This window comes from Centropristis striata, chromosome 6 (genome assembly GCF_030273125.1).
Source record: "Centropristis striata isolate RG_2023a ecotype Rhode Island chromosome 6, C.striata_1.0, whole genome shotgun sequence".
NCBI classification, from domain to species: domain Eukaryota; kingdom Metazoa; phylum Chordata; class Actinopteri; order Perciformes; family Serranidae; genus Centropristis; species Centropristis striata.
In genome coordinates this window covers 37,934,503-37,960,504 of record NC_081522.1, presented here as the reverse complement: position 1 = coordinate 37,960,504, position 26,002 = coordinate 37,934,503, and the positions used below count along the sequence as shown (strand labels likewise).

At 36.8% G+C, this 26,002-nt stretch overlaps 1 protein-coding gene across 1 annotated transcript; it reads left to right on the top strand.

The window, feature by feature from the left end:
* Positions 1–7: 7 nt before the first annotated feature.
* On the top strand, positions 8–25,225 carry snx1a (sorting nexin 1a). The gene is made up of 15 exons (XM_059334536.1): positions 8–298; positions 4,994–6,038; positions 8,540–8,688; positions 9,891–9,966; positions 10,194–10,237; positions 11,794–11,935; positions 12,501–12,579; positions 12,678–12,753; positions 13,939–14,052; positions 14,952–15,045; positions 16,017–16,222; positions 17,189–17,332; positions 18,809–18,889; positions 18,978–19,049; positions 20,718–25,225. The coding sequence occupies exons 1-15, from the start codon at positions 170–172 to the stop codon at positions 20,766–20,768; spliced, it is 2,502 nt and encodes an 833-aa protein (XP_059190519.1). The 5' UTR covers positions 8–169; the 3' UTR covers positions 20,769–25,225.
* The last annotated feature ends 777 nt before the right edge of the window (positions 25,226–26,002 follow it).

The window sequence follows — 26,002 nt, the reverse complement described above, 5'->3', positions numbered from 1 at the left end:
CAGTCACTACTCTCTCCCCGGTCGGTCTCCCCCCCCCCCCGCTGTGGTCGCTGTGTCCCCGCTACCGGAGCCAGGTGTGTCCGGGTCGAGGAGCAGCAGAGGGCGGCCGCTGACGTCCGTCTCCTCCCCTCCGTCACTCCGTCAGTGTGTGTGTTTGTTTTTAGAGAAGATGGCGACCAGCTCGGAGCGCAGTCCTCCTCCGTTCCCGGACTCCGAGGACCAAGACGTGCTGGACTCTGAAGAGGTCGCAGGCCGAGACAGTGACGAGGAGGACGGGGAGGACCTGTTCCTGAGCCCGGTGAGTCCCGGCGGAGCTCCGGAGCTAACGAGCTAATCAGCGGCTAGCCCAAGCTAATGAGGCGCTTTAGTAGCCCCAAAAAAAAAGTTTTCACAAACATTTAGCTCGTTTTAGCGTCGAGGAAACTGTCAGAAAATAACCTTAACACCATTAACTGTCACGTGGGTTGCTGTTAGTGTTACTGCTTTTACTACAACTTGCATTATTTAAGCAGTTTGGGTGGTTTTGATGCAGAAAATGCAGCTACTACCTGGCTTTAAACAGCTTCAGATGGGCTTTGACACTGTTGCAAACGCCCATTTTACTATTGATTTCTTCCCGATAAAAGCTGTGTATGTGGAGCTCTGACTAGCTGTGGTTTAATCCGGTAGATTAGCAAACCAGATGACACAGTTTAGTCTGTTTGGTTCTGGATATGTGGATGTTTTCTGTGTAGAATATCTTCCACACTTCCTGGTTAACTTGTACAGAAATTTGTGTGTGCAAATGTCCATTTTGGTATTGATTTCTCCTTGAAAAAGTTTCAGAGTGTAGGGCTTGCTAGTTGTGATTTGCTCAGGTCGATTAGGAAACCAAAGGGCACAATTTAATCCATTAAATCTTCTGTTTAGGTACTGACGTGTGGGCGATTTCTTCCAGTAAACTTGCACTAAAATCTGAAACCAGATGACACAGTTTAGTCTCTTAAAGTCTCTGTTTGGTTCATGATATGTGGATGTTTTCTGTGTAGAATATCTTCCACACTTCCTGGTTAATTTGTACCAAAATGTGATGGTTTCTTCTGGGAGAAAAAGTGTCCAAATGTCCATTTTGGTATTGATTTCTTCCTGAAAAAGTTTCAGTGTGGAGGGCTTGCTAGTTGTGATTTGCTCGGGTCAATTAGGAAACCAAAGGGCACAATTTAATCTATTAAATCTAATATTTAGTTGATGATATGTGGGTGTTTTCTGTGCACTTCCTGGTTACCTTCACGGTTCAGTGTAAGTAAACTTTAAAATATTTGGTGTGCAGACGCCCCGTTTTGCACTGATTTTTTCCTGAAAATGTTGCAATGTGGAGAGCTGACTAGCTGTGATTTATTCAGGTCGATTAGGAAACCAGATGTCACAATTTAATCCATTAAAGCTTCTGTTTAAACTGCTGATATGCGGGTGTTTCCTGTGCAGAGTAGCTCCCACACTTTATTCAAAATATTTGGTGTAGAAATTTACATTTTTGTGCTGATTTCCTCCTTAAAAAAGTTGCAACATGGAGAGCTCATATGACAGGAAATCAGGTGACCCGTTTTAATCATTAGAGTTTATGTCTATGTAATCATATGTAGGTGTTTTCTGTGCAGAATAGCTTCCAGTCTTGATGGTTTACTTGCAAATTTGGGTGTGCAAATGCCCTTTTAGTATTTATTTATTTCTAAAAAAGTTGCATTGTGGAGAGCTCACTGGCTGTGATTTAATCTGGTCGGTTAGGAAGTCAAAGGGCATTATTTACTCTGTTTCAGCTCCTTTTTGTTTAAGGATATGTGGTTGTTTTCTGTGCATAATATCTTCCTAACTTCCAGGTTAAATTGCACTAAAATAAGAAGGTATCTTCTTCAAACTATTGGGTGTGCAAAAGCCCTTTTTTGTATTGATTTACTCCTGGAAAATGTTGCAAAATGGAGAGCTCGCTAGCTGGGATTTAATTAATTAGTCGATTAGGGAAGCCGGATGACACAATTTAATCTATTACAGCTTCTACTGGGTCAATGATCGGTGGATATTTTCTGTGCAGAATATCTTCCACACCTCCAGGATTAGTTTTACTAAAATCTGAGTGTATCCTCTTTAAAAAATGTGGTTGCACAAACTCTCTTTGTGGTATTGATTTCTTTCTGGAAAAGTTGTGATATGCAGAGCAGGCTTGGGAAACCAGATGACACAGTTTAATCCAATAAAGTCCCTGTGATATGTGGACATTTTTTTTGGTGAACTTGCTGTAAAATCTGAATGTCCAGAATGTATTTGCAGACTTTTAGGCCGTGCATGTGCAAAGTAAACAGTAATGTTTGCACTCTGCAGAGGATGAGGTCTGTGTGGTTTATCTGTGAAAGTGAACATCATGTTTGATTCTTGAATTCATACGTGGTTTAAAAGTCACTCTCTTTTTCTGTGAATGGGGTTAAACCGCTGGCTCAGGCTGCCTCCTGTCATGTGAGCGAGCCGCGGTCACATGGCCAGAACCCGGATGTTTTCCCACAGTCAAAGTTCAGGGGAGAGGGTGGAAAAGTTGCTGTCTTTGGTTTTTCTGTGAGCTCTGCTCTCACTGCTGCTGCTGGAAAACATTACTCAGCAGGTTGTGGATGTTGGTTCAGTGGAGCTGAAGTCATGTTTGGAGGCGCACCAGGCTGGGGACATTAGTGCATTAAAGGGACGTGATACCGGTTAATTGTTGAGCATTCTGGCCTTTAGTTGTTTGTTTTGCACAGATGCACTCCAGAGCTCTGTGACTAATCAAATTTATCTTTTGATTACAAGTTTTTGATTTATTTTTTTATGTATTTTTATATTCAGTAGGTTTTGAAAGTGCACAAACATTAAAACATAGTTTATCTTATTTATTTCAATCAAAAAAATGTCAATATATATTATTTATTAGTTATATTATGGCTTTTGGCATAGTAATAACACTGTGTGTAAATTATGTAACTTAAGAGAAATAAATGACTTAGGCAATTATTTTAACAGTGTGACGATAGATAACATTTATTCTATTTATATTTATCTAAATGTATGCATATTATACATTTAAAGTATTTATATTTTTAATATATTTGTTTTTTGTTCAATAATAGTTAATGTTGGGGACAATCCAATTTTCATCTCAAGTCAATGAGTTGTACATTTTGATTATATGACAGAAGTTAATGTACTTTCGATCATTTTATAAGCAAAAAAATATGCAGTTTATAACTTAGTTTTTGCTGATTGTACCTTGGTTAAACACAATAATGCTAACTGAGGAGTTTTAATAGAGCTTTTTCCATCCATTCTTTATTGAAAATCATTTATTTTATAAATTAGTTGTTCACTTTAAACCCCATGTTTGCACATGTCAGCTCAACTTCTACGTCTCCTCATAAGTTAACTTGCTACATGACATCACACTGTATTTTATATTATTATTAAAGTACTTATTTAGTAGAGTGAAGGAATACTTTGTCTGCTTATGATGTTGTTAAAGGTTTCTTTCTATCTGCATGTATTGTGACCAATACACCCTTATCAGACAACCCCCATATTTCCATTTTATTCCCATTATTTCCCATTAATTCCTATGGAAAGTTTCCGCCCTGAGCAATGCCAGAATGTTGCAACCCTCATAAATACCTTCCAACTGGACGCCACAGACTTGGATTTTGCTTTCAGAAGGTTTTACTGCTGGATGCTCCGAGCTGGAAGGTGTTTAAAGGATGGACTCAATATTACACCTCTCAATGCCACAACGGTCATAAAGTTTAATCAACACCTCTCTATAAAAGTTACTACAAATACTAAACTTTACAGTCTGGAGGAGAGGGGGGTTTATTACAGGACGGCTGTGTTAGTTTCAGTGTATAACCATTGTCTCATGACATAATTCAGCATGACATTGCTTTTCTTCTGTTACAAGGTTCTTACTTTTTAATTTCAAAAGAATATCTCTGTTATCAGCTTCACTCCCAGCGGGCTGGGATTAGATAAAACTGTCGTGTTCCTGTGTTCTCTGCAGAAAGTGGAACTTACAGACATTTTATCTGGAGGCTCGGCTCAGAATCCAGTTAAACAGCATTATGTAAATGAGTATAAAAGCAAACAGTAGCATATCACTAGTGAGAGTAACGTAAAACAGGAAGCCACATTAACCACATTCACTGGCTACTATAGTTCACACTGAAATTTCCCCTAAAATCCATTTTCAGTTGATAATATCTGGCAAAAACCCAAATCACAATCTGGTTGAATAACTACAGTTGTTCATTTGTAGAAGTTGTTTTTAGCAACATTCTAGTGAAAGATACATGCAAATGGATGTAAAGGGCAGGTCCAACTCGTATCAAGCTGCAGAAACAGTTTAACCCACTGTTGCCTGCAACTATATTTAGAATTTTCTTAAGTGAAAGTTTTCTGTTGGAATTCAGTAAAACTGTTTGGCTAGAAAGTTAGTTTTTCTTAATATACCAAGTAGTTGGGCTCATGGGGCTGCTGTTATTTATATGGACTCCATCATATTTGTGTTACATTTCGTCCAAAGACTAAATAAAGTATGATAACAAGATGGCTATATCTCAGAAATTACAAGGAACATTTGGTATCTATGATCTCACAACGAGTTGAATATTACAGATAAGACTCTTGGGAGAAGGTTTTTATGGAAAATTTTGATCATGTTAAAGTTTATGGTATGAGGAAGTTGGGTCATTTTGAAGCTCCATTTCTTGTGATAGAACGAGAGAACAAATGTGCACTAGAGCGGCACTCTGAGAGTCCAGACCTCCACCGAGGCTGAACACCCAATACAAAGACCGACCAATGGCTACGGTTAAATGCAATAAAATGAAAGGATTGGACTGAAGCGGTCTGCAAACATGCTTCTGCTATTATGTCAGTTAAAGTTAAATCTTTCTAGCAGAAAAGGGTCTATTCAAATACTAATTTTTCTCTCTCCTCTCCTCTCCAGAGCGACCCTCCGCTGAGTGAGATGGACGCGTTGCTGCCACCTGCCAGTCAACCCGTCGACTCCACCAAACCGCCCACCGACCTCCTGGACGATCTGCTGATCGAGCCCGTCGGCAGCCAAACAGAAGTCAAAGCGGCGAGCGAAGTCGTCAGCGAGCCCTCGGATGATTTCGTCGACCTCACGAACAACATTACCGACTCTCCCGAAGATGATGACGACGCGGCCGCGGCTGAACTTACCGTTAAAGACGAAGACACGGCTGAGATCCCGTTAGACGAACCTTCGGAAGAGTTCGTCGACATATTCGGAAGTGAAACTGAAGCGGCGAAGGAGGAAGTTCTGCTGGCGGATGTTACTGTCGAAGCAGCAGCAGATAAAAGTGAAGCGATCATCAGTCTCACGGATCCACCTGGTGACGAGGAGACAGGGAAAGATGACGAACAAGAAGACGATGAAACTTCCATCAACCCGTTCGCCGACCCAATAATCGAACCGATCGCCGCCCCGATCATTGATCCAATCAGCGCTCCGGTTGCTGACGAGATCGTGGACCTCAGTGCAGATCTACCAGCCAGTAGCTCCTCTCAGCCTCCGCCTGCCAGCGAGAAGTTCATCGACCCGTTGGTCGACCTCCTCGGCGACGCTCTGCCGGCCGCCGAAGTCAAAGTCCCGAGCCGTGCGACGGTGGACCTGTTCGAAGACGAGGGCAGCGACTTGTTCACGGAGCCGCGGCAGACTAAATCCGCCAAGCAGATGCAGAAAAGCCTCTTCGGCGAGCCGGACGAGGATCTGTTCGGCGAGCCGCTGGGCGCCACCGCGAAGAAAGCCGTCAGCAAAGAGCCCAAGGACAAACCGCTCCAGACGACCAAAGCTGTTAGTGACGTCAGCGCCTCAGGAGGCCCGCTGCAGGACGCCAACCCTGCAGAACCTGCTGACCTCTTCTCCGAGGAGGCCGTCACCACGCTGCCCAGCGCCAAAAACACCAGCACCGCCACCTCCAAGACCAACGGAGTCAGCTCCGAGGAGGACACGGATATATTCGCTGGTGGGTGCAATCATTTTTATCATGTAGCATTAGTAGCTTTAACCCTCTAGAGTCCATGAAATCACCGGCACATTACTTCTTCATGACGTGAAAATATAAAAAAATGAAGCAACATGGAGTCTTGCCATCAGCTTCCCTCTAAAGTTCAGGCTTGAAACTACATACCAGATTTTTTTGGGATTATATTCGGCCAAGTATAATCGGAGATTAAGTTTGTCACGATACTAAAATTTTCAACTTGATACCGATACTCAGGAAAAGATTTGATACTCGATACCATTTTCGATGCCACCAGGATAAAAACAAAGACCCCAAAATTTAACAGAAATATTTTTGTTAACAAGAAAAATGCAACATGTAAAAATTAACAGAACCACAGGTTAAATATTTATCATAAAAAAACAGTTGTGCAAAAAGGAACTGCAACTACGATAACAAGCTTCAGGTCTGAGGTAATGCAAAAAATAAATACATACAATAAACAATAACAATTAGAACAATATTTTGAGGTTGTATGCTGTGTATACTTTTTTGAGTATCGATACTTTTGACAACCCTACATGTCAAATATATTTAGTATAAAATTATAGAACTAGATATTATCCTCATTTTACCTGTTATATGTAATATTTGCAACCTGTATTCATATTTGCAACATTTAAAATTCTGTGTATTGAAATATAATTTTCAAGATCAGATTTTATGTTTTCTTTTGTTTCTTTTGGGTTCATTTTTATCAAGTAAGTCAAAGTTAAACATTAATTATCAGGACATAAAGGTGAGGTAATGCTGAAAAAACTGATGCCAACATGGCATGGTAAAGATTTTTTAACAGATTTTTTTAAAGGACATAATAGCTGAAGATTTCAGAGGGTTAAGGGAAAATATTTGGCAAAGAATGGATTAGTTCATTCTCCAGTGTTTATCCTCTTATTTAGATTTATCTGGACATGTGAGAGTTGTTCTATTCAAAGTCACATGTGCACCAAGAAACTTCACTCAGGAATTAAAAATGTGTTAATCAGGTTTTACTGGAGATATAAAACAACCAGAAGAGGGACAGAGAGACATTTCTTGTGTTTTTAAAAGAACACAACACTGATTTTATATTGGAATTGTCTATTATGTTTAGACGCTTTCAGTAGTTACACATTTGATCTAATTATTTTTATATATTGAATATTTGTGAAGTAGTTTTTCTCAGTTGGCTGTGGATGTGCATTAATATAACAACATAGTTAATATTTACTTTGAGCAAATTCAATTATATTTATTATATGATATATTTGCACATTGTGTGTGTATTTATTATCTATTTAGGTCTTATCTGTTATTTATATAATTTATTAATCTCTTAATTTTTTTATATTTTTCATTTTAGTTGAATAATTAAAATTTCAGAAAATCTGTATTATAAAAGACAACTTTTTAAAAAAAAAGTTAATAAATGCATGATGTTTCCCAATTCAAAAACGAATGGTGTTAAACTATAGTGTTCTCTGTATTAATGATCACTATTATGATTTTCATATATATAAATATATATATAATCCAGCAGCTCTAAAATAGGCAGACAGATTAAAATCTGAGCAACAGAACCAGAGATTTGATGTGTTTTATTCCACACATTTTCCTTCCTGATCACCACCTGGTGCCTACGTTACCCACAATGCACTCTGACTGCTGACAGCTCAGTCAGGTTGCAGCGTGTCCTGTTAGCGGTGCAGACTCTGTTTCTTTCATTTACAAACTAGAACTTCATCCGACCCATTCAAATGATAATTCTCTCAGTGATTCATTTATTTATTTATTTTCCATGTGTACGTACATCAGTCTGTAAACAGACTTTGATTTGTACAAACAGAGAAGTTCCTCTTTAACCGTCCAATAAACCAGCTATTCTCAACCTTGGGGTCGGGACCCCAATTGGGGTCGCGAGATGATTTCTGGGGGTCGCCAAATCATTTTGGAAGTCAGCTCTGTCTCCACATGTGTTAATGTGTTTTAGTCTTTTTGGTAATTTAATGTCTTTTTTGGTCAATTTGTGTCTTTTTTGGTCATTTTGTTTCTTTTTTTGGTCATTTCGTGTCTTTTTTTAGTCATTTTGTTTCTCTTTTGGGCCATTTTGTGTCTTTTTTGTGGTCATTTTTTGTCATTTAGTGTTCAATTTGAGTCCTTTTTTGCTTAATATTATGTAATTATTTGGTAATTTTGTGTCTTTTTTTTGATCATTTTGTGTCATTTTGTGGTCAATTTGATTCTTTGTGTTCAGTGAGCGGGGGTCGCGGACAACATGCATGTTAAATTGGGGGTCGCGACTCAAAAAGGTTGAGAACTACTGCAATAAACGAGACACGTGTGACTTCAGTTAACAGCCAGCTGCTCCACATGTGTTTCAACTTAAAACCAGACAAACTCTCCAGTTCGTGTCCTGTTTGTGTATTTATCTATGTGAGACAGTCGAGGTCATAAAGTAAAAACGGTGTGTTTTCCTCTGACAGAAGCCACGGTGGAGCTGTCCCTGGACAGCCCGCGGGCCGAGAGGAAGACCGACGTGACGCCCAAACCGTCCGCCTCCGCTCCCGCCCTGTCCGCCGCCGCCGCCACTGCCAGCCTCGCCAAACCACAGCCTGCTGCTGCCCTGGAGGAGGTACACACACACACACACACACACACACACACACACACACACACACACACACACACACACACACACACACACACACACACACACACACACACATATCTAATCCCAGAGTGAAATATGCAGCGTGACTGCAACAAAGTTATAATAGCTGAACACTGTTGAAGGAGTTCGTTTTTTTTTTTGTTACTTTTTTTGTTACTTTTTCAATAATCAGACAATAAACAAGAGAACAGTTTCAATTTGTATTATTTACATTTATTAGTTTAACCCTCTGGAGTCCATGAAACCACCTGCACATTACTTCTTCATGACGTTAAGACATAAAAATGAAGCAACATTGAGTCTCTCCATCAGCTTCCCTCTAAAGTTCTGGCTTGAAACTCCATACCATTTTTTTTTTTTTTTTTGATGATATTCAGTTGGTAGCGCTCTCGCCTCACAGCTAGAAGGTCCTGGGTTCGATTCCTGCCAGGACACTGTGGGCATTGGAGGCGTGTCCCCAGCTCCATGTCTCCGGTGTCCGCCGTGTCGGCAAAAGGGCCTTTCTGTGTGGAGTTTGCATGTTCTCCCCGTGTCCCCTGAGGATCCCCTTACAGGGACCTCTCACAAAAACATGCATATCGCTATAGAGCCTCCCTCTGGACGGTCGGGGCGCCTGATGGGGGGGGGGGGTACTACTGCTGCTAGTACTACTTTAATAAGTTTAATGTTTCATCTAACATTTTACATCTTTCCTTTTTTCACTTCATTCATTTTTGCTAGCTTAACATTTCACCAGTAGTGATATATGTACGAGGAAATAAATAAATAGGAAAGATGAATATAAAAAATATAAAAGTAAATGCATCTGAAAATAAATTAATTCAAAAATAAATAATTTTTTTTTTTTTTTTCTAATACTGTCCATATTTATTTATTTTCAAATTAACCTGCACATGTATTTTTGGAAATTGGTGCTTTTTTTCCACTACATTTAAAGAATTATATTTATTTATCAATTCATTAATTAATGTAGTTTTTCAAATTTTATTTATTTATTTATTTATTTATTTATTTATTTATTTATTTATTATGATGGCTGCTTCATTCCTCCATATCCTATAAGACATTATATAAAAAATAATGATAATAAAATAATGAAAAATGAATAAAAACTGTGTGTTTTGTTGCTCAGTGTTTCACTTTGTGTTCAACGTTTGTTTCAGTTGGAGGAAGAGGAAGAAGAAGAGCAGGAAGACAAATTTGAAGTCTTTGTTTCTGTCAAAGACCCTGAAAAAATAGGTGAGACTCGATTTTTATTCTGTTTTTAATCAGTTTTTATAGGCCTACACATTGTTTTGTACTCTGTAAACATAGAAAGCAGAAGTTTAATCTGAGCTGCTCGAATCCTGAATTTAATCATTTAAAAATGTAAAGACAAGCTTCATGTGGGTTTCCTTCTTGATATTCTGTTAGTATTTATATTGATCTGTCTGTTTTTGCTGACTTTGATCCTGTTATTGTTCCAGGGGACGGGATGAACGCCTACATGGCCTACAAAGTGGCCACACAGGTACGAGACTTATCATTTCTCAGCGTGTCTCTTGACTCTGAGTCGTTGATTGTAGCTCAGAGGAAGCTGGACAGTTACTCATCACGTGTGGTAAGAGAGGAAACGCTGGTCAGCGTATTGTAGAGGAAACACCCCGACACCAGCCATCTGAAGGATGTCTCACTCTTATAGTAGTAAATCACAAAGAGGAAACGAATCCACATTCACTCTGTGTCAGATTTTTCTGCAGCTTTTATCTGAGATCTTCACTCAGTTTCTTCTGATGCATCACTTACGTTTTCTCACTGAAAGTTTGCAAACAAATGTATTTATTTGCACAGATTAGAGTTTAAAGATAAGAGGTGGGGGGAAAAATCAATACAGCATTTTATTGCGATATTTTGCGTGACCAACAGCTGTCACTATTTTTGTTTTAGCAAAACTTTCATAAGCGATGATCCATTCAAGGACTGTCAGAAGATCAAATTGCGATGATAATGCCTGTTTTTACAGTTTCTTTCTGCGATAAACAGTGTTTTTTTGGCGATCTTTTAAATAAAACATACTTTTAAAACCAGCGGATTGGTTCAGAGATTCACATGATATAAAACAGAGCAAAGCAGGAAATCTCTTGGCAATTTTTGCATGAAAATTGACTTTTGACGGGTAATCAATTATCAGAATAGTTGGTGATTATCTAAACTATCGGCATGTTAACTTACTAACTACAAAGATATGTAACTATAACTAGAGGAACAGGGATTTTCAGGGTTGCTCTGACCGGAGATGATTAATAGTCTGCTCTAATAAAAGTATAAATATTTTGGAATCATATTTGGTATCATATGAAACTAGAAGATGTAAGGAATATTCGTCAGGATATCGTGTTGGGAAGTTGTTGAAATAACGCTGCAAAGTTCGTCTTTATTTTATGGTTCATTCAAAAACATTGAGAGCAGTGAAGCCTGTTGTTTGTGAAAGTTTGATAAAATGCTGCAGTTGTTGTCGTCCAACATGTTTTATATCAGTTGAGTTCAGTTTGACTGAATACTTTGTTGGTCAGTCTGTAGGTTTGACTCTCATTGTGGAGAAATCAAAAGACTGAAGTGAGATGAAGACACTGAATACACTTCTCTTATTGGACAGAACTGTCTGCCTGTCTGTAGTTTGTAGTTTCGTTCTTAATTTGTTAATTGTTTTACATTTTATTTTCAGACATTCACTCAGATTTAACAAGGCAAAAAAATATTCTCATCTGCAGGAAGACATTATTTTTATGAATCGAATTTAAGGATCCAAAGTGATGAAATTCACTGAAAAGAAGAGAGATGAATACACTGAATACACTTCTCTTATTGGACAAAACAATTCTGGATTGAATTTAATTTTGTGCACACAAATTCTAGACCAAATGCTTAAAATCCCAATAATATCATATCGAGACTCAAGTATCGGGGTAAAATCATATTGCGGGGCCGATACGCTGATTCCCACCTCTAGTGAAGACTCTTGTAATTCACCACATTTAATCCTGCTGTCTTCATTAAATCCAAACCATTAATGTGACTGTGTTTCAGACAACATTGCCGATGTTCCGCAACAAGACGTTCACGGTGCGACGGCGCTTCAGCGACTTCCTCGGCCTCTACGAGAAGCTCTCTGAGAAACACGGACCAAACGGGTTCATCGTGCCTCCGCCGCCAGAGAAGAGCATTCTGGGTAAACTGATGGGCTTTACCTGCATTCTGTGTAACGGCCAGCAGGGGGCGACTCTACGGGTTGCATAGAAGTCTATGAGAAAATGATTTGTGAGCTCACTAAACATTCTCATAATGAGTTTATGGTCTCAATTGTTAGTTTCAAGTCTTCTTCGATACAGCGTGATGTTCATTGAGTAAATGATGGTTTATTTAGAGTCAAACAGAGCAGGAAGTGGGGGAGGGGTTAGGGCGGGGCTACAGCATGATTGACAGGTCTCTATCATCAGGATTTATCAGGATGGAGGCGGAGCCAGAGGTTGCATTAGACTTTTCGTTGTCCCTGATTTGGACAAACGATCATTTAAATAATAGTAATAATAATAATTTAAATTCTGCTGCCCAGTAAGCAAATTCCTTTTCTTTTTTTAAAATCAATAAGACATATTTGATAGTTTAATGTATTACTTAATACACAAAACAAGCTTGTAGATTATGCCATTTCCATTTCTTTTTGTGGTTTTACCTGCAGCTATAAGTGTGATCTCCATCAGCTGTTAGAAGGGATGTTTGTGTTCTATTAACAGGTATGACGAAGGTGAAGGTGGGGAAGGAAGACTCTTCCTCTGCAGACTTTGTTGAGAGAAGAAGAGGAGCTTTGGAGCGGTGAGACACTAAAGCTGTAGTTCTCTTCATGTTCTTCGTGTTAGAGATGTTCTCCTGCACACAGAGAGCAGAACAGTGATGTTTCTTCTGATCAACAGGTATCTGCAGAGGGTGGTCAACCACCCGTCACTGCTCCAGGATCCTGACGTCAGAGAGTTCCTGGAGAGAGAAGAAGTGAGTTTGGGCTTTTTATTAGACCAACGTTAACTTTTCTCTTTTCTTTTTTTTTTTATTCAAGTTTTTATTGAACTTTTCAACTCTACAAGGCTCAGGTACATGGCAAACTTAGTACATATCTCCATACAGAAACAAGTAGTTATTATTATTATTATTATTATTATAAATAATAATAAGAGTTTACAGTGACAGTCTCAGCACATTTTTGTCTCTCAGAAGGCAGAAAGTACAAAAGAAACTGAGTACATAATAATATAAACTAAACATGTATCATATCCTCCTCCTCCTCTCTCCTCCTTCACCTCCTCTCACCTCCTACTCCTCCTGCTCCTCCTGCAACTTCTCCTCCTCCTCTATCCTCCTCATCCTGCACCTCCTCCTCATCCTGCACCTCCTCCTCCTCCTCATCCTGCACCTCCTATCTCCTCCTCCTCTCTCCTCCTCATCCTGCACCTCCTCCTCCTCCTCATCCTGCACCTCCTATCTCCTCCTCCTCTCTCCTCCTCATCCTGCACCTCCTCCTCCTCCTCCTCATCCTGCACCTCCTCCTCCTCCTCATCCTGCACCTCCTATCTCCTCCTCATCCTGCACCTCCTCCTCCTCCTCATCCTGCACCTCCTATCTCCTCCTCCTCTCTCCTCCTCATCCTGCACCTCCTATCTCCTCCTCCTCTCTCCTCCTCATCCTGCACCTCCTCTCTCCTCCTCCTCCTCATCCTCTCTCCTCCTCTTCCTCCTGCACCTCCTCTCTCCTCCTCTTCCTCCTGCAACTTCTCCTCTCCTCTCTCATATCTGCGCACCCACACACACACACACACACACACACACACACACACACACAGATCATAAAGACATGTTGCTGGGGGAAATAGCACAAAACCAGGGTCCTGAATCCTAGTGGGGGTTATTATTTACCTTTATGTAATCCCAGAGCTAACGTTAACTTTTCCTGACTTTAATCCCTGAATACTCGACATGAAACAGTCTGGAACTGGAAACAATATTATAGTTTAATTATATTAGTTTTCTGATGAAAACATGTTTTTTTGCATCCAGTAATGTGTGTTAAAATTGAGGGAGCATGTTCAGAAGGATGTATTCTCCTCCTGCTCTTTGTGCATGAACTCTTTATTGTGATATGTAATATATATATGTGTGTGTGTGTGTGTGTGTGTGTGTGTAGTTGCCCCGGGCCGTGAGCACCCAGGCTCTGAGCGGCGCCGGCTTCCTGAAAATGATCAACAAAGCGACAGACGCCGTCAGTAAAATGACCATCAAGATGAATGAGTCAGACGTGGTGAGTGGAGCCGCTGGAAACCGTTAGTGAGGAAATCTGAGAGTTCCAGTAAAAGCAGAACAGATAAAGTTCTCCGTGAGAAGCTGCTGAAGCTCTGAAACACATCAGGGAGCAGAACGCTGATCAGAGTTTACAGGAACTAACGGACCAGTCTGTGCATGAGGAGCTACGTGCACACAATCCTCACACACACACACACACACACACACACACACACACACACACACTGATGCACCAAACAATGCAGAGCTGCAAACTGACACACACACGCAGGAAAGTTCCTGATTTCTTCCTAAAAACGTCTGTTTTGTGTCCCAATTAATATCAAATACACTAAAATCAAATAGAGGACAAACTTCTTTCTGTGTGATTTTTGTACTTTTTTTTTTTTTTAATTTCTAATGGAATTTGTTTGTTTTTTAAAATAAAAAAAACATGTTTGTTATGACCCAGTGACTCAAATTTGATATAAAAATATATCACAACACAGGAGACACCTCTTCATATTATATATGTGCTTTTTCTATATTTATTTTTTTTATGCAAAATTCATGATTTTTTTTCTTAGTGTGAATTGATGTAAATTAATGATTTCTTTCTGCAAAAATTTCCATTTTATGTCCAAGCAACTCAAAATTAATTTAGAAAAACATATGACATCACAGTAAATTTAGCAGTTGTAAATACTAGTTTATCTAAAGATAAACATACAGGAAGTATTAATATATGTAAGGTATATTATAAGGTGTAATTACGTTTCTATAACTCAACAAGTCACACTGTTATCCATAACTTAAAGCCTTCATATAATGAAACGTGTGATTTAAACAGCCGTCATTAAGCTCCGCCTCTTTGCTGGACAGATGTGGTCCTGATGTTGTGCTGATGTTTCTCTGCAGTGGTTCGAGGAGAAGCTGCAGGAAGTGGAGTCTGCAGACCAGCAGTTCAGGAAGCTGCACGCGCTGGTCGAGTCTCTGGTCGTCCACAGGAAAGGTTCGTCTCACAGGACACCTTTACACAGTTAACCCAGGTTCAAACACTGAGGCAGGAAACAAACAAACAGTTAGAATCATTCAAGAATAAAATACCCAATGACACAGATCAGACAGTGTGCTAAAACAAATAGGACCAATGAGAGACATTTGATTTTGTTCAGCTGCAGAAGGTTTTCATTTTTAATTTGTTTGGACAAATTTAATGATAACAACAAAAATAGCTGATAAGAGTTTAATTTAAGAGCTGATATCTAGACATTTAAGATGGTTTTATTTATAATAACAAAAATCATTATCAATCATGTCTTTTTATTGGTCATTATACGTCTTTTTTGTTCATTTTGTGTCTTTTTTTTGGTCATTTTGTGTTTTTTTGGTCAATTAGTTGTTGTTTTCTTCAATGCATTTTAATGCCTGGTACAACTAAAGGTTCATTTGTTTGGACAAATATAATGATAACAACAAAAATAGCTGATAAGAGTTTAATTTTAGAGCTGATATCTAGACATTTAACATGGTTTTATTGATAATGATTTTGGTTATTATCAAGAAAACCATATTAAATGTCTAGATATCAGCTCTAAAATTAAACTCTTATCAGTTATTTTTGTTGTTATCATTATATTTGTCCCAACAAATGTACCTTTATTTGTACCAGGCATTAAAATGAACTAGAAACTGAAGAACTGGATCATTATGGGAATATTTTATGTTAGTAAGTTGAGTTTGTTTATCAGTTGATGCTTTTGGTCTTTCAGTATTTAAAACCTTCAAAATAAGAGAGAATGAAACCAACTTTTATAAAAGCCTAAATGAAAACACTGTTTTTTAGATACTAACCTCCATACTTTAACACAAACATTCCCTGTTAGTAGTTTTACAGATGTTTATTATTTGTTTCTCATGTTTATTTTGTTACCTCCACTCTCTGTTCCTCCTGATCGTCCTCCTCTCTCCGTTCTCCCTCAGAGCTCTCGTTAAACACGGCCAGCTTCGCTAAGAGCACGGCGATGCTGGGCAGCGCCGAGGACAACACGGCTCTGTCCCGAGCTCTGTCCCAGCTGGCCGAGGTGGAGGACAAGATGGAGCAGCTGCACCAGGAGCAGGCGGCCAACGACACCTTCAGCTTCGCTGAGCTCATCGCTGACTACATCCGGCTGCTCGGAGCCGTCAGGGTGAGAAACTCAGAACAGAAGAACTCTGTGACGAGAATCACATCTTTAATAAAGTCTTTCTGTCTGATGGAAGGACTTGTTGCTGGACAATAAACTAGAAATTCAAAATGTGTCAGAAAAGAAGAAAAAAAGGCAAGAAACAGACAGCAGGAACTCCAGGGACATAAACAGCAGAGAAAATAAAAGAAAAATATCTGATATTTCAAGATGTAGTGAGACATTTATTTGTGTTCTAAAAGCTGGCATTTCTATGTCGTTTTCAGTGCGTTTCATAACTTTGGGCCCTTAAATTTGATTTATAAAAATAATGTTTTTCTGCAGGTGGGAATCTTTTTTTGCTGAGTTAAATCTGACTGAATGTCTGAAGATAAAATGTATAATAATCAGAGAGTGAAATCCTTCTTAACCAACTACTTTCAGGAGGTTTCTGACATGTGATGGATTTGTAGCAATCCCAAAATTAGATGATAATAAAAAGTTTAACTGAAAAGAAGGAAGAATTGAATGCATCAAGGAACAAACTTGCAAAACAACAAAAAAACAAAAAAATACAGAAAATTACCAAAAAAGACACAATATTATTTTAAAAAAGACACAAAATGACAGAAAAAAAAATTAATTTACTTAAAGAAGAAACAAAATGACCAAAAAAAGACACAAAATTACAAAGAAAATAATATTGCGGGCCGCGAGTTTGAGACCCGTGCTGTAAATAATCACATGTTCAATGTAAAAAATAATGAGTAGCCGATCTGAAATGAAGAGCGTTCCTCCTAAAAGTGTAACACCATCTCTGTTGGTTTGGTTCAGTGAAATCTCCCCCTTTTAGTATGTAAGTCCTCATCTAAAACATGCAACTTACAACAGGTGTAAGATACTGGAAAAGCTTGAAAATGGACCTGGAAAGTTACAATCTGAAGACGAGCCTCAGCTAAAGTAAATACCTGTGTGTCTGTGTGTCTTCAGGGCTCCTTTGATCACCGTATGAAGGCGTGGCAGCGTTGGCAGGACGCTCAGGCCGTTCTGCAGAAGAAGAGAGAGACCGAGGCCAAACTGCTTTGGGCCAACAAGCCCGACAAACTGCAGCTCGCCAAAGAAGAGATCGCTGAGGTAAAAAACAAAACGACAACATTCAGATCAGAGTTTATATGATGAATGAGACGCTTTGTTTCTGTCATCAGAAACATGATGAAGTACATTTTAATATCAAATCAACACGTTTCTTTCACAGTGAAGCAAATATTAGATTTTACATTTTACAATTTCTTCTTGTTGACTTTGTCCCGACAGGAAACTGGATGAATATTGCAAGTTTTCTGCCTCGAATCTGTCCAACAAGGACGTTTTGTTTCAGACGTGCAAGAAAATAATTCTACATTGTCTTTTCTGTTTTTACATTTAATGGATTCTAAAGAGCCTCAGCTGTGTCCGGACAGTTAAAAATGAAAATGTTTAACGTTTAGAAATGATAGAAAAAATTCACAGTAAGTCAAAATCTGGCCTTTCAAAATAAAGTTTATGAGACATGAACTCTCTGAACCCTCACAAGCAGATCCATCGCAGGATTTTATTATTATTATTATTATTATAATTGTCATTATTATTATTATTCACTGTGTCTATGTTTCTCTGTTTTATTTTATTTTGGTTTTTCTCAGACCCTTGGTCGGGTTCAGAGGTTTAACTAATTATGTGCGACACATTTTTCAGGCTTTTTGATAGAAACAAAAAAAAATTATGCCAAAAAAGCTACATAATACTCCTTTAAAACTGAATATTAAGTGGGGGGGGGGGGGGTTTCTACACAACAATCTTCCCTAATCTGTCTGATAATAGATATTTATAAAAGGAACATTTTTTTACTTTAATACTGTGAAAAACTTGTCTTCCGTTTTACGTCTAATGAATCGCAGCAGGACAGTCAAAAAGACTATAAAAATTATACAAAATATTCACAGTAAGTCAAAATCTGGCCTTTCAAAGTAAAGTTTATGAGACATGAACTGTCTGAACCCTCACAAGCAGATCCATCGCAGGATTTTATTCCTCTCCGTGTGTTTTGGTTTTATTTAGTGTTTTTTAAAGATAAATTACTCTCAGACCGTCGGTCAGATTGTGGGGTTCAGAGGTTTAACTTGTTATGTACGACACGTTTTACAAGCTTTTTAATAGAAACAAAAAAATGATATTACAGGTATTTGTTAAAGGACATTTTTTACTTTAATATTATGAAAAAATCAAATTCTTTGTCTTCCGTTTTACGTCCTATTGATCGCAGCAGGACGTCAAAAAGAAAAAGTTTAAAAGTTAGAAATGATAAATAAATATTCACAATAATAGTAGTCAGCATTTGGACTTTCAAAATAAAGTTTATGTGACATTAATTTGAAATTTTGACATGGTGAACATAAAGTTTATAATAATAACTAAAACTTAAATGTTTTACTTGTGATTCAAACTGACTTTTTTCAGAGGAACGAGACACTTTACTGTAAAATTCTGACTCAGAAACTGGATTTAAATGTTCTTCAATCTGCTTACATTAACGTGTTTCTGTGCCTCTGATTCTTCTTCTTCTGTGGTCAGTGGGAGGCCAAAGTGACGCAGTACGAGAGAGACTTTGAGAGAGTTTCTGCGACGGTGCGTAAGGAAGTGGTTCGCTTCGAGGTACGAACACTTTATTTCTCTTTGGTTCTTCGTCTCTGAACGGCTGCAGACGGTTCTCTTCACTGACTGTTTTTATTTCAATCTGCAGAAAGAAAAAGCCCGAAACTGTAAACGAGAGATAATTCACTACTTGGAGTGTCTGCTTCAGACTCAGCAGCAGGTCGGTTCATCTCCTCTCACACATCATGTCATACTTTACATTTATATATATTCAAATATTCAATTATTCTTACTGTCAAACCAGATAGTGTGATTAGAAATAGTTTAAATAACGAGAAAGACTTTTCCAACCAAGACAGAAATTATTTTTATAATTGATTTTATATTTAAAGGATTTGTAGCAGAGGATGATCTTATTTAAAAATACTTAATGAGTGCAGAAGAACAATTAATGTCAATCATTATTAATTACCCAAATGTATTTCCAGTGTTCCTGGGACCATAGAAGGTCTGTCTGTATGTATGGATTTATTTAAAAAGAGCAGCGTCAGTATTTTTTTATTAACGCCTGATAAAATTTAAATAAAATAAATAACATAACCTGGATCTGTTCTTTCTGATAATGTGACACATGGAGAAATAAGAACTTGAGGAATTTGCATTAATAGAAACAATATCAACATGTCTAATATGGACTTTTTAACTTTTTATTTATTTTTACAATCTTTTTATAAACTTTATTGTATTTACATTTTACCTTATTGTGATTCCTCTCATACTCTGTAGCTGATGTTGGGTAGAAAACTAAACATTTATAGTCACGGTTGGAGGAGACACAAGGAATTAAGTTTAACAGACTTAATTTAAAGTAACTGTACGTGCAATTGGATGGTTTTTGTACGATGTGTTGAAACGATGTGTGTGTGTGTGTATGTGTATATATATATATATATATATATATATATATGTACAGTACAGGCCAAAAGTTTGGACACACACCTTCTCATTCAATGTGTTTTCTTTATTTTCATGACTATTTACATTGTAGATTCTCACTGAAGGCATCAAAACTATGAATAAACACATTATTATTATTATAGAATTATGTACTTAACAAAAAAGTGTGAAATAACTGAAAACATGTCTTGTATTTTAGATTCCTCAAAGTAACCACCCTTTGCTTACTAGAATATAAGACATGTTTTCAGTTATTTCACACTTTTTTCTTAAGTACATAATTCCATATGTGTTCATTAATAGTTTTGATGAATCTACAATGTAAATAGTCATGAAAATAAAGGAAACACATTGAATGAGAAGGTGTGTCCAAACTTTTGGCCTGTACTGTATAAACAGCTGCATCTCAATGAATTAGAATATCATAGAAAAGTTTATTTATGTCAGTAAGTCAATTAAAAAAGTGGAAATAACACATTATATAGATCCTTTACACACAGAATGAAACATTTAGTGTCTTAATTTATTTAAATTCTTCTAATTATAATGATTATGGCTTACATTTAATGAAGACCTAAAATTCAGTGTGTCAAAAAAAAATTCAATATTACAAAAGACCAATTTTAAAAAGTATGTTTAATATGGAAATGTTGGCCTCTGAAAAGTATGTACATTTATATGCACTCAATACTTGGTTGGGGCTATTGACTTGAACTACTGGAAATGGACTTTTCCATCATATTTTAATTTATTGAGATGTACCTGTATATCTCAAAAGCCAGATTTAGGTCTTTAGTTTCTTTTAGAAATCCAGAGAAAGGAAAGATGCATCTGTTATAAATCTTGTATTTTAACCATTTTTCTGACTCTGTCCCCTGTGTTTGTCTCCTATCTGTGTCTCTTGTGTCTGTCCTCTGTGTGTCTCCTGCAGCTGATAAAGTACTGGGAGGCGTTCCTACCAGAAGCTAAAGCGATCGCCTGAGTCTGGAGCAGGTCGGCTGCAGCAGGCTGCCTTCTTCTACACTTTACCTCTTTGCCTTTAAACCAAGGAAACGCGCGCATTGTAAAGGGAGATACAATCAACCTGTTTTTTTTTTTGTTTGTTTTTTTAATCACCTTTAACATATAGCTCTGTACTCTATTGTATTAATAATTGTATATTTTCATTTAACCTTCCACAAATATTTTCTTATTAGATGAAAAGAAAAAAAAGAAAAGAAAAGAGTTTGCATATACAAAGAGAAAGTAGATTCCATGAAGGGAAAAGAGCCGAGTCGTCGTTCTCAGGATTCCTCCCTGTTGTGTTCAGGAGCTCGTCATCAGCAGATAAAGTTTACAGCTTCTCATCACGTCTGGGGACCAAGAGTCTCGCTCCGTTTCTTCTTTTAAAAAAAAAAACACTCAAAGGGATAAAAAAAAGAAAAAAGTACCAGTTAAATGAATAAGGATTCTGAGCACTTCCACCAGGTGGATCAAGTACTAAAGTACCAGCCATGATGTTGTTTTTTCTTTGTTTTTCTTTCAGATTTATAGAAAGTATGGATGCTGGATGGGGGAGGGGTAGCAGGGTGACGAGGCATTAGGTGAGCGGTGTTACGGCTGTGGCATCGCAGGTCGAGCTTAAAGAGTTTAAAGCCACAGTTTGGGTTTATTACGTGTGGTTGGACTGGAGGGAATTATCCAGAGTCAGCAGAAATACAATGATAATAATGTCGAAATGTAGCCATTATCCAAACTCTTTCCAAAGCCACCAGACTCCACTGACAAAAACGGGAATTTTATCTCACAGGAAATGAGAGTTGCTGTTTTTTACTTTGCTTCAATCAATTAGTTTGTGTTCTTTGAGGTAAAATTACAGAAAATATCTTCAGTGCCCTTCAGGAAAAGCTTTAAAACTTTTCTTAATTCAGCATACACCACAGATCTACAGTTATTTTTACTTATTATTATTAGACCAGCCTTGTTTTCTTCAATTTCTTATGCATTTTAATGCCTGGTACAACTAAAGGTGCATTTGTTTGGACAAATATAATGATAACAAGAAAAAATAGCATTTAAGAGTTTAATTTATGAGCTGATATTTAGACATTTAACATGGTTTTATTGATGATAGCCAAAATCATTATGAAGAAAATCATGGAAAATGTCTAGATATCAGCTCTTAAATTAAATTCTTGTTTAATTCTTGTAATTAAACTGTTGTTATCATTATATTTGTCCAAACAAATGCACCTTTAGTTGTAAGTAAGAAAAGTTTTAAAGCTCTTTCTGATGTTTTTCTGCGCTCTCTTCAAATCCACCAGACTCCATTCAGAAAAACAGTAATTTTACCTTCGGCTGCCTTAATTTCAGTTTGTGTTGTTATAGAAAATGTGTCAAAGAAGCTCATGTGATAATCCAACACATCACTCACTGGACATGTGATTAAAAGTTCATAAACTCCTGTAAACAGGAATGTCTGAACAGTTTTACACCTTTTTGAGAGGCCATGTAGGAGAAAAATATGGCTAAAAAAAGCAATTTAACATTTCAAAAACACAATTTATAACATAATTTAAAACCCATTGTGCAGGGTAGGCTTTAACTGACGGATAAAGACTTTTAAAGTGGATTTATTGGCATTTTTAAGTGAATCTGAACTATAAACCTTATAAAACAGCAACCGATTGAGGCAACATCAGACCAGCAACTCCTATTTCCTGTGAGGTAAAATGAGTGTTTTTGTGAATGAAGTCTGGTGGCTTTGAAGAGAGTCGATAATAACTTTTAGTGTAACTGAAACTCACCTGGTGGCAGGTGAACTCTGACTGTGGATAAGAACCTCATCCAACACGCTTAAATCTGATATTTTATAATACTTTAGATATGATTTCAATCATAGTGCAAACTTTACTCTATAACTACAAATGTCTGTGCCTTTTTAAGTCAGAATGGTGTTTTTGGTGAAATCGGTTTTGGGAGAAAGTTTCTGCCACAGCAGCCATAAAGATAAAATAATAATGTGTCAACGCAAAACTTCACTGTGTTTCCATGTTGGAGCCCATTTGCTACAAATTAGTGATTTTTTAAAATTATATATATTCTTGTGTAAAGATTTTGTTTACTCCCCAGATTCTGTTTCTGTTATCAGAGATCAGACATGAAGCATCAAACTATACAGTTTCACAGATGAAAGATCAGCTGATAAAATCATAAAAAACATTAAAAAAAGACAAATGTAATTTCAAAACCTACACGTCGTTGCACAAAATCAATAAAAATGTAATAAAAGAAAAAGAAAAGAAACATTTAAGAGTAATTTCAGCAGTAATTTCAACCAAGTGAAATTAAAAAATAGATTAAAAATGACATAAAAATGAAAATATATGATAATGAAATGTAATAAAAGAAACATTTAAGAGTAATTACAGCAAATAGAAAAACCAAGTGAAATAAAAAATAGATTAAAAATGACATAAGAACAAGAATATATGATAATAAAATGTAATAAAAGACGAATAACAAGATAAAACTGACAGCAGCAGTCAGGTTTCCGTCCAAATCAAGTAAAAATTAAACATAATTTTGAAAAGAAAATTAATTAAAATAAATGTAAATGAATGTTTGTTTCCATCTCCAGCTGTTACAGAGATGAACAGCAGGTGGCGCCAATTCTCTGTTAGAGTTTCTTTTATTAACCGTTACAGAAAAAAAGATGGTTTCACTGGAAGAGAAACTAGAAAACTGACAGTAAATCATGTGTGTTTCATATATTAATGAGAGGAAAACATCACAACTGATTCACTAAATGTCTTTCTATCAACACTGTTACAGATTCTCACTAAGCCAAGAGTAAAACCTTTTTTTTTTGCATTATTTCAAGATTCTTTTTCTTCAAATTTTCCACCTTTGCACTCAGGTTTTCATGCACAAACTGAACGTTTCTGTCTGCAGCAAACACCAGAATCACATCATATAAAAAACTGACTGTTATCATTACGTGCTGATTTCTTTTTACACACTTCAATTAAAAAATGCTTCAAAGTTTGTTCAACCAAAAAGAAAAACCTGTTTTCATTCTGTTAGTGTTGATAGTTGTTATTAATAGCGTCCTATTCCCTGAGTCTTGACTCACAGGCGCCTCTGTGGATTTTCTGTTTTTATTCATTTCTCACACCTGTTTATCATGAATGCAAACAATGTAGATTTAGATTTATTCTTCCACACAAACAAACAAACAGCTCAGCAAATGTTCTGTGAGAAAGAAAAGCAGCGACACATTTATTTGGACCTCTGAGACCTTAAATGTAAACTCAGCTCAGCTTTAATTCACTAAAGATGTTTAGAGGTGATGGGACAGTGACTGTTGGGTATTTTTGCATGATGAAGTATTTTTACTGATAGAGCTGCAACTCACAATTATTGTTTTTATTGCCAATCTGTCAATGATTTAATTAATCAATTAATAACGTGATCAGTTTGTTTAGAAAATGGTGAAAAATGTCAATTTCTGTTTCCAAAAGCCCAAAATAATGTCCTCAAATGTTTTGTTTTGTCCACAACTCAAAAGATAATAATTTTACTGTCATGGAGGAGTGAAATATATACATTTAAAGTCATTTAAAACATGATTAGACCATTGTTTTGTTAATTTTCTTGTTCATTTTAATGCCTGGTACAACTAAAGATACATTTGTTTGGACAAATATTACAAAAATAGCTGATAAGAGTTTAATTTAAGAGACATTTAACATGGTTTTCTTGATAATAACCAAAATAATTATCAGGAAAACCATGAAAAATATCTAGATATCAGCTCTTATGAGCTTTTTTTGTTGTTATAATGATTAAATAATAAAATTAATAATAAAATAAATGTAAATTTGTCCAAACAAATGTACCTTTAGTTGTACCAGGCATTAAAATGAACAAAAAATTGAAGAAATCAATAGTCTAATAATTGTTTCCATGACTATATATTCACATTTAAGAAGATGGGAGCAGAGATAATTTTTTAAACTTTTTTCTTAAAACTGACTGTAGATTTATTTGTCAACTATTAAATGAATCAGCAAAGATTTTGATAATCAATTAATCCTTTAATCTTTGCAGCTCTGATGAGTTGTCAGAATTATATCTTGATCATTTCAGCATTAAATTCTGTGTTTTATTTCTAGTAAATGGGCAACAACATGCAGGAAAAGACTTTGTGCTTCAGATACTAAACGTCCTGATGAAGCTCAGTCTGAACTCTCCATCTCAGCTTTAATCTCACATTCTTGTCTTCTCTGGACCTGCAGATGTTTTTTGTTCCTTCTGACCGTCAGACGCTTGTTTTCAGCCTCGTTCTGTTTGTCTCCACTCATTAATGTGCAGAGCGACGTCAGCACTGTGTCATAGAAACTTCTTTTAAAACAAATCAATAAAAGTTGCACTGTTTACACTCGGAAAGTTAATTAACACCTTCAGACTCCTGTGTCTTTTTTTCCTCTCCACTTGGGTTGTTTTTCCTATTAGAAGTATTGTAAACTTTCAATAGTGACGTAGAAATGTCAATATACAGGCATGGAAACAGTTATTAGACCCTTGTTTTCTTCAATTTCTTGTTAATTTTAATGTCTGGTACAACTAAAGGTATTTGTTTGGACAAATATAATGATAACAACAAAAATAACTGATAAGAGTTTAATTTAAGAGCTGATATCTAGACATTTGACATGGTTTTATTGATAATAACCAAAATCATCAAGAAAACCGTGAAAAAATGAACATATCAATTTGATCAAATAATCATCTAGTGATATTCTCAATAGCTTTAAATGATTCTTTGACACAGAAAATGTAGATTTTGACACCAAGATTGACCTTCTAAGTGGCTTAGAAGATATATTGGTTCTCATAGACTTTATATGCCATCTCTGATCCACAATCTTGATGAAGTGGCTCCCATCAAAAATTGAAACTTATGGTGATGGAGAGGATGTGTGGATGGAAATAATTTGGTGCTTTTGTCTGGCGTGTCCCCTTTCTTCTAAAATCTGGTCCTAAACTGCCACCAGAGATAAAAGTGTGTATGTGAGAGGTTAAATTGTTAATTTGAGAGGTAAAACAATGTGAGAGGTGAAAGTGTATATGAGGTAAAATTGTGAATGTGAGAAGTAAAAGTGTGTAAGTGAGAGGTAAAATTGTAATGTGAGCGGTTAAAATGTGAATGTGAGAGGTTAAAGTGTGAATGTG